At 43.3% G+C, this 16537-nt stretch overlaps 1 protein-coding gene and 1 long non-coding RNA gene across 6 annotated transcripts; one reads left to right on the top strand and one right to left on the bottom strand.

Moving 5' to 3' along the window:
• Window positions 1–18: 18 nt before the first annotated feature.
• XNDC1N (XRCC1 N-terminal domain containing 1, N-terminal like) lies at window positions 19–15830 on the bottom strand. 5 transcript variants are annotated; one of them, XM_064492642.1, is made up of 9 exons: window positions 15697–15830; window positions 13263–13404; window positions 12302–12457; window positions 10960–11138; window positions 7003–7088; window positions 6476–6648; window positions 4625–4697; window positions 2666–2793; window positions 19–1958 (listed from the first exon to the last, which is right to left on the bottom strand). In XM_064492642.1, the coding sequence occupies exons 1-9, from the start codon at window positions 15739–15741 to the stop codon at window positions 1723–1725; spliced, it is 1218 nt and encodes a 405-aa protein (XP_064348712.1). In that variant the 5' UTR covers window positions 15742–15830; the 3' UTR covers window positions 19–1722. The 5 variants fall into 5 exon arrangements, 3 of the variants coding, with proteins under 3 accessions (XP_064348712.1, XP_064348713.1, XP_064348714.1); XR_010383413.1 differs by lacking the exon at window positions 7003–7088 and adding an exon at window positions 5599–5656 and having other exon boundaries at window positions 1821–1958; XR_010383414.1 differs by lacking the exon at window positions 19–1958 and adding an exon at window positions 5599–5656 and having other exon boundaries at window positions 2775–2793.
• LOC135322670 (uncharacterized) lies at window positions 7085–15714 on the top strand. The gene is made up of 3 exons (XR_010383415.1): window positions 7085–7276; window positions 7981–8012; window positions 15657–15714. It is a non-coding gene; the product is annotated as an uncharacterized LOC135322670 (long non-coding RNA).
• Window positions 15831–16537: the final 707 nt, after the last annotated feature.

The raw sequence follows: 16537 nt of genomic DNA on the forward strand, positions 1-16537 counted from the left end.
AATTGAAGATTACAAAAATTTTCTTAGTCTTCATTTTATTGTAGGGGTTCTTAGGATAGGAAAGTGCCAGGACTGGGTCTGACTGGGGGCCCCTTCCTCAGCACAACCTCCATCCTCACAGGACCACCCACTCACAGTGGGGCCAAATGTGGGCAGCTTGGGAGTAGGTTGAAGCAGGAGGGAAGGGCTGTGCTGGAAGCCTAACCACCCACCTCACCCGCCCCCACAGGCACACAGATCTGTCCATGACCAGCTCCCACCTTGTTGACATCTTCTCCCAGCTGCTCATCCCTCTGGAAATCCCAGAGCCTCTGGAGAACAGGCCTAGACACATCCACACAGAAGGGTCTTTGCATTGGGCTTTTTGCAAGCCCCTCAGCTCTAACCTGGCTCTTTGTAGCAGGATCCGCCCAAGATACCCCTCCACCAGCTTCCCAGCTCTGCCCTCTCCTGCTTTGGGCGGCACTTCTCCCTCTCGGTGCTGCCTTGTCCTTCTCCTCCACCGGGCCCAGCCCACCCTCACGGCTTTTCTTCTAGGCCCAGGCCTCCAAGGGCTCTTCTCCCACCCTCACATTCATGTCCACTTCCTGCATGGCAGCCAGGATGTCCCTGCCATCCCTCTGGGTTAATCTGTTGTTTTAATCACAGCCAGAAATGAGACCAGGATAGGGGAAGGCAGGGGAGCTGAAGGCCTCTTACCGTGAGGGGGTCCATGGCTGCGCCAACTGATGCTGGCAGAGATGGAGGGATGCAACACCTGCCCCGTCAGCTCCCCTGACTGTGCCCAGCTTCCTCTCTCCTGCCCCTTCAAAACCCCGCCCTGGGCCCTCCCTTTGCCAGGACCAGCTGCTCCCCCTCTGCCCTGTACCCTGGAGACCAGGGGAACTGGTGTTAGTGCCACACGATGAAATCTTCTGGGAAAGGGAGAGGACATAGTTGCTCAAAGTAGGTGGGTATACAGTTTAGAACATAGGTGGAAGGGATCTTAGAGACTCTCCGGTCCAACCGCCTCACTGTACTGATGGGGACGGGGACTTGCCCAAGGTTCCACAGCCAGGTTGAGAATCATTCCTTAGTCATTAGCCCCTCTGATTCCCATAAACTCTGTGAGCAGGACAGGTTTTTATTTTTCCTTCTGTTACTGAGGGTTAACTCTGGGCCCAAGATAAATAACTTGTTTAATGTCAGCACCATTAACTGATCATCCTAGGGAGGGAACACCTAAAGGACACTGGGAGTTAAGTTCCTGGGAGGCTGGAGGTCAGTCTCATACTCAAAAATCACTCTCACCTTCCCAGGACACCACAGGATCTTATCTGTCAGGCAGTGCTTTTCTTTTCCCTGGGCCTCAATTTTCATCTCAGGAAAATGGGCACAAGTACACACCACTCACTAAGGGGAAAACATTCTGGACTGTGTCCCAAAGCCCTAGAGAGATCACCAATTCGACCCTGGCAGTTCAAAGAAGAAAGAGATGGAGCTGCCCATGGGAGAGCAGGGTGCCATAGTGACAGAAGTCTTGACAACTGGGAGCAGGGAGCAGGCTGGACCCAGAGGTACTCTTCGGGAGCATCCTAAGGGAATGAGTAGAGGGGAGGAGAGGGCGGCTTGGCTTTATCAGCCCTTCTCAGCTGTCAAGAGATCTATTCCCTGGTTTCAGTCACAGAGGGCAGCCTCTGTGGTGGTGGTACGAGTATGTCCAAAACCACAGGACCTCAGGGCTCATGCCTGAGGGACCTCTCCACACATGCTGGCATGTTCTTCTATTTCTCCTGCTGGGAATGGCAACTGGCAGATAGGGCACTGGACCCAGGAAATGGGTGGTGAGCTCTCTGGGGAGGACACCCACAGCACAGCTGGTGATGAAGATGGTGACGAGAAGGGAGAGGTGGGGGAAGGTGAGGAGGTCTCTCCGCAGGTGGCAGCGTGCTGGGGAAGCATCTCAATGCTGAAGGAGCCTGATGGGGAGAGAAGAAGGTGAGGAAGGAGGCCACCCCAAGCAACCTGAGGGAATGTCTGCTGTCAAAATGCAGCTGTTTTGGTAGGAAGCTTACTATGGTTGACTATTTTACACCTGAGAGATACTATCCAGTCATGAATCCACCAAACATTCATTGAGTGTCTACTATGTGCCCAACACTGTGCTAGGAAGCTGAGGGACATCATTCCAGGCCTGTCCTTACCAACTGCAGTGTCTAGGGGTAAAGATAAGATATGACTACAAATGACCGTGACACAAAGCAGAAGGTGACAAGTGCTAAGCCCAAGGGAATCAGAGAACACTGCAGGAGATCGGCTGGGAGAGACTATCTGAGAAAAGCAGAGAAGACTTGGCAATCAGCACCATTTGAACAGAGACTTGGAGAGGAAGCAGAATGTGAACATGGAGGAAGAAGTTATGAAGGGTATTCAACACCCTCTATGCTAGTGTTTTATTTTGTTTTGCTTCATGTCTCTCCTGACATGAGGACAGGACCCATGTCCTTTCCTCAGCTTGGCCAACACAACGTGAGGAGGTGCTCAGTACAGACTTGTATGTAACTGCAGATGACAGAGGCCAGGTGTCCCAGTTCACGTGTTTCCTGGCAGCATTCCCACCTCTCCCATTCCTCCCTCAAGGGCTGCTTAGTACTCCCCGAACAAACCCTGCACTCGGGCAGCTTACCTGCACAAATGGGGCACTGTCCACTCTCTGGGACACCGCTGCTCTGGGCCTGGGGTTGGCTATGTTCTCTTTGCCCTGCCTTTGCTAGCCTCCTCTGGTTTGGTCGAGACTTTGAGTTGGAAACAGGCCTGTGAGAAAGAGTAAAGACCAACTGTTAGCAAGAGGCCATTAAGGGCTGAAGGAGCCTCAAACCAGGGTGAGAAGAATGTAAACTAGTTGATGTGAAGCCAGAAGCCCTGGGTTGGGGTCCTGATTTGCCCACTTGATGTGTCAGACTGGAGGGAAGAACATCTGAGAACAGAGCTTCTACCACTGCCTTCAGGTTTTTTATTATTTTCTAAAATTGAGATATAATGCATACCCCATAAAATGTATCCCTTATAATACATTATCCACTGATTTTATTTAATTTTAGTTTTATTTTTAAATTGAAGTATAGTTGGTTTATAATGTTGTGTTAATTTCTGGTGTACAGCATAGTGATTCAGCTATACATATATTACATACATATGTATTCCTTTTCATATCCTTTTTCATTTTAGGCTATTATAAGATATTGCATATAGTTCCCTGTGTTATACACTGGGACCTTGCCTTTTTTCTTGATTTATTTTTTGGAGGGGGGATTAAGCTTGTTTGTTTGTTTGTTTATTTTTAGAGGAGGTACTAGGGATTGAACCTAGGACCTTGTGCATGTTAAGCATGTACTCTACCACTAGAGCTATTCCCTCCCCCTAGATCTTACTGTTTATCTATTTTATATACAGCATATTCACTAGTTTTAGGATATTCACAAGTTTGTGTAACCACCACAACTATCTAATAATTCCAGAACATTTTTATCACCCTAAAAAGAAACCCTGAATCCTTTCATAGTCACTCCCCAATCCTTTATCCCCACATATTTTGTCAACCACTTATCCACTTTCTGTCTATGTGGATTTGTCTACTCTGGAATTATATAATATATGGTATTTTGTGACTGACTTTTTTCACTTAGCATATTTTCAAGGTTCATCTATGTTGTAGCATCAGTATTTCATTCTTTTTCATGGCCAAATAATATTCCACCACAGGTACAAACATATTTTGTTTACTCATCAGTTGATGGACATTTGGGTTGTTTCTGCTTTTTGGCTATTATGAACCATGCTGCTGTGAGCATCTGTCTATACTTTTTTGTGTGAAGATCTGTTATCAGTTCTTTGGGGTATACTCCTAGGAGTAGAATTGCTCGGTTATAATGGTAACACTGTGTTTAGCTTTTTGAGGAACTGCCAAACTGTTTCCCAAGATGGCTGCACCATTTTACATTCCCAGCAGCAATGTATGAGAGTCCCAATTTCTCCATCTTTGCCAACACTTGTTACTGTTTTTTTGATTACAATCATCCCGGTGGGTGTGAGGTAATCACTGTGATTTGGATTTGCATTTCTCAGATGGCTAATGAAGTGGAACATCTTTTCATGTGCTTATTGGCCATTTGTATATCTTCTTTGGAGAAAAGTCTGTTTAGATGCTTTGTCCATTTAAAACTTTACATTATCTTTTTATTGTTGAGTTGTAAGAGTACCTTATATATTCTAGATACAAGTCCCTTAATGAATATATGATATGCAAATGTTTTCTCTCATATTCTATGCGTTTTCTTTTTATTTTCTTGATGGTGTCCTTTGAAGTAGAAAAAGATTTAAATTTTAATGACATCCTCGAGATACAGTGTACTCATCTGCAGATTCTGGTTCAATACATGGCCATCTCCTTGCCTAGCTCCAAGCCTGACACCATGTAGGTAAGAACATCTTTTCTCTGCTACACTCGAGATCCTGACCATGAGATCAAGACCCAGATACCAGGGTGCTCTTTGGCCTAAATGAAACACGAGTTGGGGAAGGACAGATGCAGAAGGGCAGCAAGGTTTGGGGAGGTGATCTGGGTCTTTCCTGTTGACCTACTTACCCCTGGGCTTGCACTTTCCGTTTCTTTGTCCTGCCGTCATCATTCTTTGACTTTTGCTCCTTTGGTTTGGACTCTGTGTTAGAAATGCTCATTAGATCTAGCTCATTAGCAAAAGGGCCTTCACATATGATGTTTCTTCTTTTGAGAATATTCTTTCTATCCTCTTTCCCTGATTAATTCTTTCTTCAAGTCCTTGATGAAATGCTAATTTCTGTGAGGCACTCCCCACTGGATTCTCTAATCCAAATCTGGTCATCCTATTATGCTTTGCCTTATCATAGTTTTAAGTTTTAGATTTCCTTGTCTGACATGGACATGTCTCTCCATAGGGTAGGAGCATTTTATTTACTGTGGTATCCCCGGCACCTAGCACAGAGCCTCACACATAGAGGTGTGCGATTAATACCTGTCAAATGTATGGTAACAAAAGCCAGCAACAACCATCTGTTTAGCTATTCAGAACTTAGGGAGCAATCTATATAGCATTTAATATATTTCAAAGTGCTTTCATAGCTCCAGCACCTTAAGGTGCCCCTGAAAGATTTGTTCACTCCCCATTCTCTATCTTTTAAAATGATAGCAATAAAACAAACAAACAAACAATAACCTACATCCTTCCTTATGTGTTAGGTAGTTTCTGAAATGACTCCCATTGGTTCCTGCCTCCTGATACTCATGCCTCCCCTCAAGTACACACAGGACTTAGTAATCTGCTTCTAATGAACAGAATATGGCGAAAGTGATGGGATGTCACTTCTGTGATTCAGTTAAAAAGACTGACTTCTTTCTTGCTAATTCTCCCTCCCTCTTGCCCTCTAGCTGGCTCACTCTGATGAAGCAAGCTGCCACTTAGTAAGATGCTCCATGGAGAGGCTCTCATGGCAAAGGAAGTGAGGGACGCCTCAACCCAACAGCTCATAAGGAACTGAATCCTGCCAACAACCACATGAGTGGGCTTGGGAGCAGATCCTTACCCGTTGAGCCTTAAGGTGTCTGCAGTCTATGACAGATCCAGAGCCAGTTAAGTAACACCTGAATTCCAAACCATGAGAAACAATGTTTCAAACCACTAAGTTTTGGGCTAATTTGTTGTGCAAGAATAGATACCCAACTTACCCTATTTCTGCAATAAAATAATACACTCATGATTTCACTAATTTGTTCAGTCTTGAAATGACAGACAAACAACTTTCTTTTTAAAAATTTCCCCCATGAAGCAATGAGTAAAACCAAGGTTTTTCAATGAGAACACTCCTTGTTTTCTTTCTCTCGCTATCTGGAATAGTGAAAGGAACCAGAGCTCTAGGGTTCAAATCCTGGCTCTGCCACTTATTAGCTGTGTGACTCAGAATATGTAGCCTCTCTGAACCTCAGATTCTTTTATCAAATGAGTTTGTTGTGAACATTAAATAGATAAAGTTAGTAAAAGTGCCTATCAATGTCTGGTGCAAAGTAGAAACTCCAAAATATTTAATCCTTTCTTCTTCTGTGATGAAACCACACCATTCCCTTACTTTATTCCTCCAATAAGCTCCACATGCCACCACCCTGACTTAATTGTCCTTCCAAGATGATCAGAGAACATGAATAATGCAAGAGGCGTAAATACTATCTGGTTTAATTCCTTCACTTTGAAATGAGGGATTCAAGGCCCAAATAAATACAGACTCTTGGTTCCTAGGCCAGGGCTCTTTCAGTTACTGTACAATATTTGATTTTGCTTCTGGTAACAAGACACTGCCAATTGTCTTTTCTCCCACATGAAGTCCTATTTGTGAGTCATCATCATAAGCAGTGGTGGATTCAGGGAGGAAGGAGGATGCTGGGGAAAGTAAGGTCATGGGGGCTCACCTGTGCTCTCCTGATGACTGGCACCTGATTCTGCATGGTTGTTTTTTGGGCTTGCTGCATGGGCTAAAGGAGCCTTGCAGGCAGCTGAAAGCACCATGCAGGCTGAACGCCCCAATGTCCCTGGCTGCAGCTGCTTTAGGATATTCCTGAGCTCTGAAATGTCCTTGGTGCTCCTGCAGGGAAACAGAGGGGACTTGTCTTCACACAGAACAGAGACTCCATTCTGCTCACCCAGGTTGGTGGCATCTAACCAAGAAAGCCAGTTGATATACAGATGGGGTTAGGTCTAGTGTGTGATTTTTTATTTTATCTTATTTTTCAGTGAAGGTACTAGGGGTTGAATCCAGGACCTTGTGTATGCTAAGCACGTGCTCTACCACTGAGCTATTTCCCTCCGCCTAGAGTGTGTGATTAATTAGGGGAACCCAGGCAGGGTCTGTGTGTCTGTGAGTGACTTGGTAGCCTTTCTCTCCCAGGAGAAAGAACGGAGAAGTGGCCAAGAGACCTCCATCCTGGCAGCTACATACGTTTGGGGTTCTGGGAAGAATGTCCTCCGGATGGAAGGATTAGCCAGCCAGGGGCTGGGACCAGACTCCTGAGCATCAGAAGAGCCCTGAGGAGAAGAAAATGGAGAAATGGGAAATACAGACATTCACCACCAGGGGACACTGCCATCTAGTGCCGGGGATCCTTCCAAACCCCAAGGCTTCAGCTTAGTTAATGAGTGTTATCTGCTATAACTTGTCCATGGTACCTTTGCTTGTGTGTGCACACTCCTCCAGCTCTAAGATGTGAGATTCGGTAAGTCTGTATACTTACTTCCCCAGTGCTAAGGGTTTTGTCATGATCCTGGAAGACCCAGGGATAAAAGAATACATGCTATTGGGAAAAACAGGGCTATGGAACTGATATCATGTGCAAATTTTTCGAAGCATATGTACACCTATATTTTTAAAAATTGGTACAGATATAAAATTGATTCATGTCAGTACAAAATTCACAATACTCATCTCTATACACCTATATGAGAGACAAATTATACCCACATATGCATTTCTTTATATTTAAAAAGTTCTATTTTGAACTACTTGGAGACATTTTAGTCATTTTTCTCTTTTAAATAGTTTAATAATATTGTTTAAATTCAGTAGGATTTGTTTTGTGATTTCATTCACTTGCAGCTAAAAACCAATTTTAGCCACCATTTCCAGCCATCTGTAAAAAGATGTGTATAGACATCTCATGTCTCTTTCTAGAATCTGCCACTTTATCACAGGTATTTTATAAACCTCTCTACATCTAACTACAGAAATGTCTGTGATCAATTATCATGCACTAGATCATTTCTACATAGGTTTTATTTTGGGGTATGCTACAGTTCTTAATCCTTTGTCAAAATTCAATTAATCTGTGTCAGTTTGTGGCTGTTTCCTTTTTTATTTTTCCAAGTTTCCTTTTTTTCCCTTGAATTTAAAAACTTAACAGTTTTTTCCTTTACTTTTCAGCTGGGCTGCTTCTATCCCAGATTCCTTTTAAGGTAAATGTCTTTCTTAATAAAACATGACTTTTTCTCATTCTGCAAGTTTGACAAGTAGTATTTTTAACTCACATTCACTGTTTAGTATTTTCTAATTGACATTAGAATCTCATTTTGGACCTTTTGAAATGTTAATTTAATTTTGAAATGTTTTATTCAATTTTCCAGGGTTTTAATTTTTTCCTTTCCCTAGTCTCATAAATTTCAGAGTGAATACTACTGGAAAGTGGAACTAGATGAATGTGTAGAGATGGTTTATTTAACCTTAACTGTAAATGAGATTAAGCATTAGGAATTGAGCTTCCAAGCACAGGCTAAAGGGAGTCAGATGGCCTGGGTTCAAATCCACTCCAAGACTTATTTGGCAGTGTGACCTGGGACATCCAGTACATTTCTCTGTGTTTCTGTTTCCTGACTGGAAAATTGATGATCATAAAAGATCTTATCTCACAGGGTTATAAGCCCTTAAGTTTTGCTTTTACTATAATATACCATTAGAATGACACATTAGGAAAAAATGTGTGGCACTGTAGACATATTAAATTATAAAATCAAGCTTCATTGCTTGATGAACCCTCTCTTGTAGAAATGTTTTAGGATCTCCTTTCCCTGTGGTTTCACTGAGATAACTGCAATCAGTTTCACTCTGCTCTTTTTTCTTTTGGCCATCAAACGTGTCTTTATGTTTGAAATTAAAGCTAATCTTTTATTTATTGATTGATTGTTGAAATATAGTCAATTTACAATGTTGGATTAGTTTCTGATGTACAGCATAGTGATTCAGTTGTCTATATATACATATATATGTGTGTGTGTGTGTGTGTATATATATATATATTCCTTTTCATATTCTTTTTCATTATAGGTTACTGTAAGACACTGAATATAGTTCCCCGTGCTATACAGTAGGACCTTGTTGTTTATCCATTTTACATATAGTAGTTAGTATCTGCAGATTCTGAACTCTGACTTTATCCCTCTCCACCCTCTTTCCCCCCTGGTAACTGTAAGTTTGTTTTCCATGTCTGTGAGTCTATTTCTGTTTGGTAAATAAGTTCACTTGTGTCCTTTTTTTTCCTTAAAGATGCCACATATAAGTGACATTACATAGTACTTGTCTTTCTCATTTTGGCTTACTTCACTTAGTATGACAATCTCTGTGTCCATCTGTGTTGCTGCAAATGACATTATTTCATTCTGTTTTATGGCTGAGTAATATTCAATTGTATAAATATACCACATCCTCTTTATCTAGTCATCTGTTGGTGGACATTGAGGTTGTTTCCATGTCTTGGCTGTTGTAAGTAAGTTTCACTCTGCTCTTGATGGTCAGTGCCTTTCTGACATTATGGCTCTGGAGTTGCTGACTCCCTTCTGCCTCAATCCCACCATGGTCCTCAAGGTGCAGGGTAATTTATATGGTGAGAATGGAAAAGACTCTAGGAAGCCGTTACTTAGCCTATAATTAAGGAGACCAAACTTCCTAGTTTGCCTGGGACATCCTGCCTTATGTCATTTGGCTCAGTGTAATTATTAATAGCAGTCTTTTTTGCTCTCAAAGTTATCTCAGTTTGGATAATAAATTTTATAATGACCTTATCTACCACTCTGCTCTGAAAGGTCATTTATATAATGAACATATATACTAAAAAGCCTACTTTGTTCGAGGAGCTGTCCTAGCTGCCAGGAACGTCTTATAAAACAAGACAAACAGGCCTCTAATCATACAGAGTGTCCTATTTTATTGGAGAGCTGGGGCCACAGGGCTCTGGAACACACAGGGACAACATGGGGACTTGGCAGAGCGCAATGAACTGCTGCCACTGGTCCTTTTGCATTGTCAGCCCTTCCCACGATGGAAGAGTAAATCTCAGACTGAGCTTTACTTCGTCTCAGTGCTCTGGTCTCTCCCAAGATGGTGCTACAGAACGGTCTGCTCTAAATCCATTTCTCTTCCCGAAGCCTGGTCTTTTATTTTTCACAGTAATCTCCACACAAGTCACACCTTTGAGGTTCACTCCTGGTAACTCAAGTTCTTTTAGTTATGTCAGATGTTTGAAGCTTCTTAAAAATGCACTGTGTGCATAGGAAGCACTGTGGTAATAGCAGGAGACCTGACTTCTGGTCCCTGCTCTGTCCTGACTTACTGTGTGAATTAAAATGTATGTTTCTCTATGTGAGACAGGAAATGAGGTGACTGGGGCTTGATGATCTCTAAGTATTTCTTCATCTCTAGAATTCTATGACTCTAGCTTTGTGTGATTACGTCTTGACATTTGTTTGAGTCAATTACGGGGGGAGAATACTGCCTTGGAAAAATAAATGGAGACACCAGTGACAAGAATGCAGGAGGAGTCAAAATAGGCTTAGGAAGAAAAAATAACCAGAAAACTGGCTGAAAAAAGGGGAGGTCAATTGACCAGATACCTATCCACAGCCAGAAACCTACACATCTTCTCTCAGGAGGGTCTGTGTATTGCACAGGGAGAGAAAGGGGGACACGTGAAATTGCAGAGTACTTATTCAAGAATGTATCCAGCTTTGCTACAGGTGGGTCAGGGAATGACAATGACAGAGGGTCTGTAACTGAGCCCTGGGGCTTCCAGGTGCTGGAAGGAAAAGTCTGATGAAAGCTATAGCTCCCACGATCTTAGAAATAAAGTATGAGATTAAGTCTGAATCCCAAAAGAACTTCATTATGGCTACCAAATGGTCCAACAGCTTTGTGTACACTGTACTGGAGGCTCACTCACTTGAATCTTCTGCATGTGAGAGGGAATGACAGGGGTTCATGCCTACCAGTAAGGAGGGACAGAAAGCCCAGTTATGTCTGTATTTGAACGTGTGTGTACGTGTGTGTGTGTGTCCCTCAATTAAGCACCAGCTTCCTTACAAGAAACTGAAAAGGGTGGGAAAATGTAATAGCTTGCTCCACCAGGGTACATACCTGTCTCAGCCCAGAGCTCTCTGGGGCTGAGGGACCCACGACAGGGTCATCTGAGGAGTCCAGAGAGGAACACACCCTTAGGAAGGCCAGGCCAAAGGACTGATGACGGGTGAAGGGCTGGGAGCAGGTCAGGCGAAGTCGATCCCATGACTCACCTGAGGCTGGAGCCAGGAAATCATCTCAAGAGAAAGAAAATGAAGGGAAAGGAAATGCATGAATGGGAGGGAGACAGAAAGAGAAGGTCACTACTGAGGAGGGGAAAGAAGTGACTGGGACTATATAAATTCCAACACAAGAAGAATGCAGGTTATTCCTCCTCTCAGGCCCTGGTGCTCAGGGCTTGGCAGTGCCAGTCAGGGCCCTCTCAGACCCCGTGCCTTGCTTCTCTGTCATGGTTCCACAGTTCCCAGCGTGAGTACATCCTTAGTCTCTACCTCTCCAGAGAACTTATCAGTGTCTCATTTTAACAGGGGTATCTGTAGTGTTGGAGCCTGGAGTGAACACTTGCCCAAAGACAAGCTGAGCTACATCTACCCTTCCTGGACCAAGAGACCTCAACCTCCCTCACAACACTGCACACCTACACAACCACAGGATCACACATCAATACTTCAGACCCTCCTCCCCTTCAATTCCCAGCACGATCTATAGGACCTCGTCTCCCCCACCTCGTATCCCATCTCACACTTCCTTCACAACAGTGTGTACACCTCCAATATAAATGCAGACAAATCCTTACTAGACTGAAAGTCCCTAGAGGCCAGGAATCAGGTCTTATGTTTCTATCTGCACAGAACAGGACTCAGGAAACACCGTACGCTACATAACTATAACCATCACCTAGCCTTCCATCACTTAAACATTCATCCTACTCCCAACTCATACTTACACTTATATACACATATACAAACAAGCACACCAGTCACAAATGTGGGTTCTACATCTGGCTTCACTGAATCACATGTTGTGTGTAAACATAAATCATAGCTCATAAATACCCCCAGCTATCATGGAGTCTCATCACGGAGAACTCACACACAAACATACCACACAGTGGTTCACTCATTAACTGCCCTATCCCTCCATAGATATAAGGAAGCCCCTGCAAAGGCTCCCTCCGACAATACACACCTATCAGCTCTTATAGCCCTCTATGGTCCTGCGTCTCTCTCTCATAATCACTCTCTCTTTCAGTCTATCTACCATTTCTTCTTTTGCCCTCCTCATCATCTTTATTTCTTTTTTTCTTTTAATGGAGGTACTGGGGATTGAACCCAGGACCTCGTACATGCTAAGCATGCATTCTACCGCTGAGCTATTTCCTCTGCCACCCCCTCCTCACCATCTTTAAACATGCGGACCCCTGAGCGGTTTTTCCCCTGCTTTGAATCAGCCAGGGACATTAGCATGGTTGCAGGCAGCAGGGTGACGAAAGGTCTATCCAGGGACCAGGAAGAACGACCTACATCAATCTGCAGGAAAGCACAGCCACAGTTACCTGGGGACAAAAGGTTGAGAGAAAATTAAGGGTGATGAGATGACAGGGGCTCTCTGGACTATACACCAAGGTATCAGGGGGAGGAGACCATTCCTCCATTCGAGAGCGATTTGGAAGCTGCAGAAAGGTCAAGCAGCACAGTGAGCCAGTAACTGCAGTGGGACGAGACCTCTGCCCACTAAATGACAACATGAAGGTGCACTGTTTCTTCTGGCCAGAAACTGTCCCCTTACCCAAGAGACTCACTGCTCCGCTGTTCTTTGGCTCTGGAGGGCAGTGCTAAACTCTGTTTCTCTTAAATCCTTGCTAGGAAGCCTGACATCTTTCTGTCCTGATGGAGCTGAGACCAGTGGTCTCTGTCAGCTTTCTATTCCAGAGACTTCTAAGGCCAACCTTCCCAACCAATAAACTCCTGTGGTGCCTTCCTGGATGATCCTGCACAGTTTATCCCCTGGCATCCTCCTGACAGTGATATTTTGAGGTTCCATTTGTTGGCATTTATAATTATGCTCATTAACGTCCTAAGGCTTCACCCAGGCCAGTCAGATCAAAGCAAGGCAGGCACGATGAGCAATTCTAGGAGTGCACTCACGCTGTACTCTATGTGAATGCAACCCTTAAGGTTCGCCAGCACCACACATCTGCCCCCAGGGCAAGGGCCACATCTCTCCTTCATACCAGGTGGGGCTTGTTCTATGAAGGCTGCTCGCCAGCTGAACTGAGACGTGTTGCTGTGGCATCTGGAGGGTAACATTCCTCCTGTGCTCTCCCACCGAGGTTCCTAGGCTCCAGAGAACTTACTCACCCACGTCGATGTAGCCAATGGGCACTGCCCTCTCCAGCTGCAGCTCAACTTTTAGTTGCCCGCTCTTGTCCTGAGGGCAGCTGAGCCAAGGTCCCCTCTGACTCTCTGGGTGCAGCAAGTTCTCCACTGGATATTTGGGATCCTGAGTCAGAGAGAAGGAGAAAATCAGGAACCTCACTGAGCCCAAGGAGGGAAAAGATGCCCCATGAATGAGGGCTCCCTACACTCCCAAACCATTCCAGGATCCTAACATGGCAGAAAAGGCATTAGACAGTAGTCCACAGCTGTCAGTGCCAAGGGATTTATAGACACTGTTTACCTCTCCTTCATTTACCAGACTACCTCATTTGATCCTCGTAACAACGGCGGGGGGTTCTTAGTTAAGAGATCAGCAAACTGAAGCTTAGGTTCAGAAACTCACCTAAGGCTCCAAGACCAAATAACCAACCAAAGTCAGAACTCCCAGGTGTTTAGAATTCAGGGCTCTTAACCACCACACTGTACTACAGTCATCCCTTGGTATCCACAGGGGATTGGCTTCAGGACCTCCTTGGCTCCCCAAATCTATGATGCTCAAGTCCTTTATGTAAAAATGGTGTAGTATTCATGTATAGCCTATGTACATCCTCCCATATACTTTTTTCCTCTTTTTTTCTACTGATGTATAGTCAGTTTACAATGCTGTGTCAATTTCTGGTGTACAGCATAATGTTTCAGTCATACACATATATACATATGTTCCTTTTCACATTCTATTTCATTACACGTTACTACAAAATATTGAATATAGTTCCCTGTGCTATACGGTAGAAACTTGTTTTATTTATTTTATATATAGTAGTTAGTACCTGCAAATGTCAAACTCCCAATTTCTCCCATATACTTTAAATCATCTCTAGATTACTTACAATACCTGATACAAAGTAAATTATATGTAAATGGTTGTAAATACAGTGTAAACACTACGTAAATAGTTGCTGACATGTGGCAAAATCAAGTTTTGCTTTCGGAGACTTTCTGGAATATTTTTGGATCCACAATTAGTTGAATCTTGGGATGTGGAACCCATGGATATGGAGGGTTGACTGTATTTCTTTTCATTTATAAAGTGCTTCCACGGACATTTATTTATCTTCAAAGTAACTCTGTGAGATAAGAAAGTCAAAGATTTTTATTCTGAGTTTACAAGTGATAGTGAGAAATTAAAGTGATCTGTTCAAATACAACAGTACTGAAACTGAGATAGAAATTCTCAGTTCTAACCCCAAATCAGGTGTTTTTTTGGTGGAAAGGCCTTGAGCAAACTACTTTCTCTTTCTGGATCTAAATTTCTTCATCTATAAGTAACGGGTAGGGAGACTAAATTCATGGTTTTTAACCTTTCCAATTTATTATTTATTATTATTAATTAATAAGAGGTTTTAGAGATAAAAACAGAACTCTGTTTAAGTACAGGTTGGGGGGTCAGAGACATTCTTATGCCCCCCTCCTTTCAATTTCTGAAAGTGGGTCCCAAATAGTACAGTTTGAAAACCACAGTATTAGAAGATAGCTAATATTCTCTAGCATTTTGTAAGTCTGAGTCCATGAAGAAAACAGTTTAGGCTAATCATGTAGGCAAGGAGGATTAGGATAACTTTTATTTTATTTCACTCAGAATAGGAGCCGATATAATAGTTCCTAAAGACTTTCTAAGGGTCTTTCTGAAATGTGTGGGGATGTTTTTGATTGTCCTAATGAGCAGAAAGTAGTGTTGTCATTAGGGTCTGGAAGCCATGGATGCTAAATATCCCACCATACATATGATATTGCCATAAAATGCAGACTTCTCATGCCCAAAATACCACTGGCATCCCTTGAGAAAGATGAAGGTAACAGAAGGGGAAGAGTAGGGGGAAGGGGTAAATGGATAGAGAAATGACAGCAAAGGGATGGAGGGGATCAGTCCTGGGCCCAGGGCCCAGCATCTAGTACTAATAGAGATTTCCTGAAAGAGGCCTTTTAGGGAGAAGACCAAGACCACCTTCGGTGGTGGTGGTGTTATCCTCACAGGTCAGGGATGACCTTGAGTGTCCCAGCTTGCTTTCAATGACAGAGTGACTAAGTTGCCCTTCTGGGGATCCTGGTACAGATCTGGGGCCTAGAGAATTGCCAGCTCCCTGCCAGCTTCCTCCCCAGGTGGAATCCTGAGGCTGTTGCCTTTCTTACCTTTAATTCCTGGGAACACTTGTTTAATGCATCCTGCACTGCTCTGGGAGCAACCTGAAAGCAAGAGCTGTTTCCCCGCTTTGACTCTGACCTCCCAAATAATGGACAAGGTCTCTTTTATTGGATTGGGAGTTTCTTTAAAGTACTGACTAGTCTCCTATTTTTCTTTTTTTCCAAACTTTTCAGTCACCAAGAAAAAAAAAATCATGCCTGCTAACTAATATACCTGAGAGGAAAATGACACAACATGGCTAATCTTCACAGGAGCCATGGTGGGCCTCGCAGCTGTCCCAAGGCCAAGGCAAAAATGCTTTCTCCTGAGAGTTCTTCTGTCACCACTGTGGAACTGCCTATGTTTTGGTCTTGTCAGCTCCCAGAAGGGAAAGAATCCTCATGTCACTCCTGAAGGAGAACAAAAGAAAAATAAATGAGCCATGGCTGTTTCTCTGGTAAGACAAGTTTTCTGCATCAGTCAACCACTGTTTCTGATGACCAGATGGGGTTGGTGGGGTGGTGATCAGGGAGTAGATCTGGACCAGCTGATGAGATTCCAACAAAAGTGAAAGAACTGGAATGCAATAGAGAAGCAAGTACCAAAAAATATATATGTGTATGTATATATATAAACATGTTGATGTTGGACTATATGTAGGTAAGCTCCCAAAGGCATGAACTGCGCCTTTAATCATTCATCTTTATATCCCTAGAGCCTAGCACATAATAAAGACGTGTAACAAACGTTCAACTAAATATATGACACAAGTCTATTACGGTTTTTTTCTTTTCGTAAAATAAATCTTCCTTCACTTTCATCAAGGTTCTCCTCTACTAGAAATCTTCAGTGGCTTGCTGACCTATGCATATCCCTTGCTACATGGTGGGTACCTGATAATATTAATTCAGCTTGGCCCCTCAAAGCATCTACAACAAAAATCTCTCCATTTCCTACTTCATCTCCTACTATTCCTTTCATCAGAGGATGTGTTTTACCTAGCATTGTTTTATTTATTTAATGTTAAAAGTTCATATGGGTATTTGTACTTTGTCTTTTACTAAACTTTTTACAG

Source organism: Camelus dromedarius, chromosome 12 (genome assembly GCF_036321535.1).
Source record: "Camelus dromedarius isolate mCamDro1 chromosome 12, mCamDro1.pat, whole genome shotgun sequence".
Classification (NCBI taxonomy): domain Eukaryota; kingdom Metazoa; phylum Chordata; class Mammalia; order Artiodactyla; family Camelidae; genus Camelus; species Camelus dromedarius.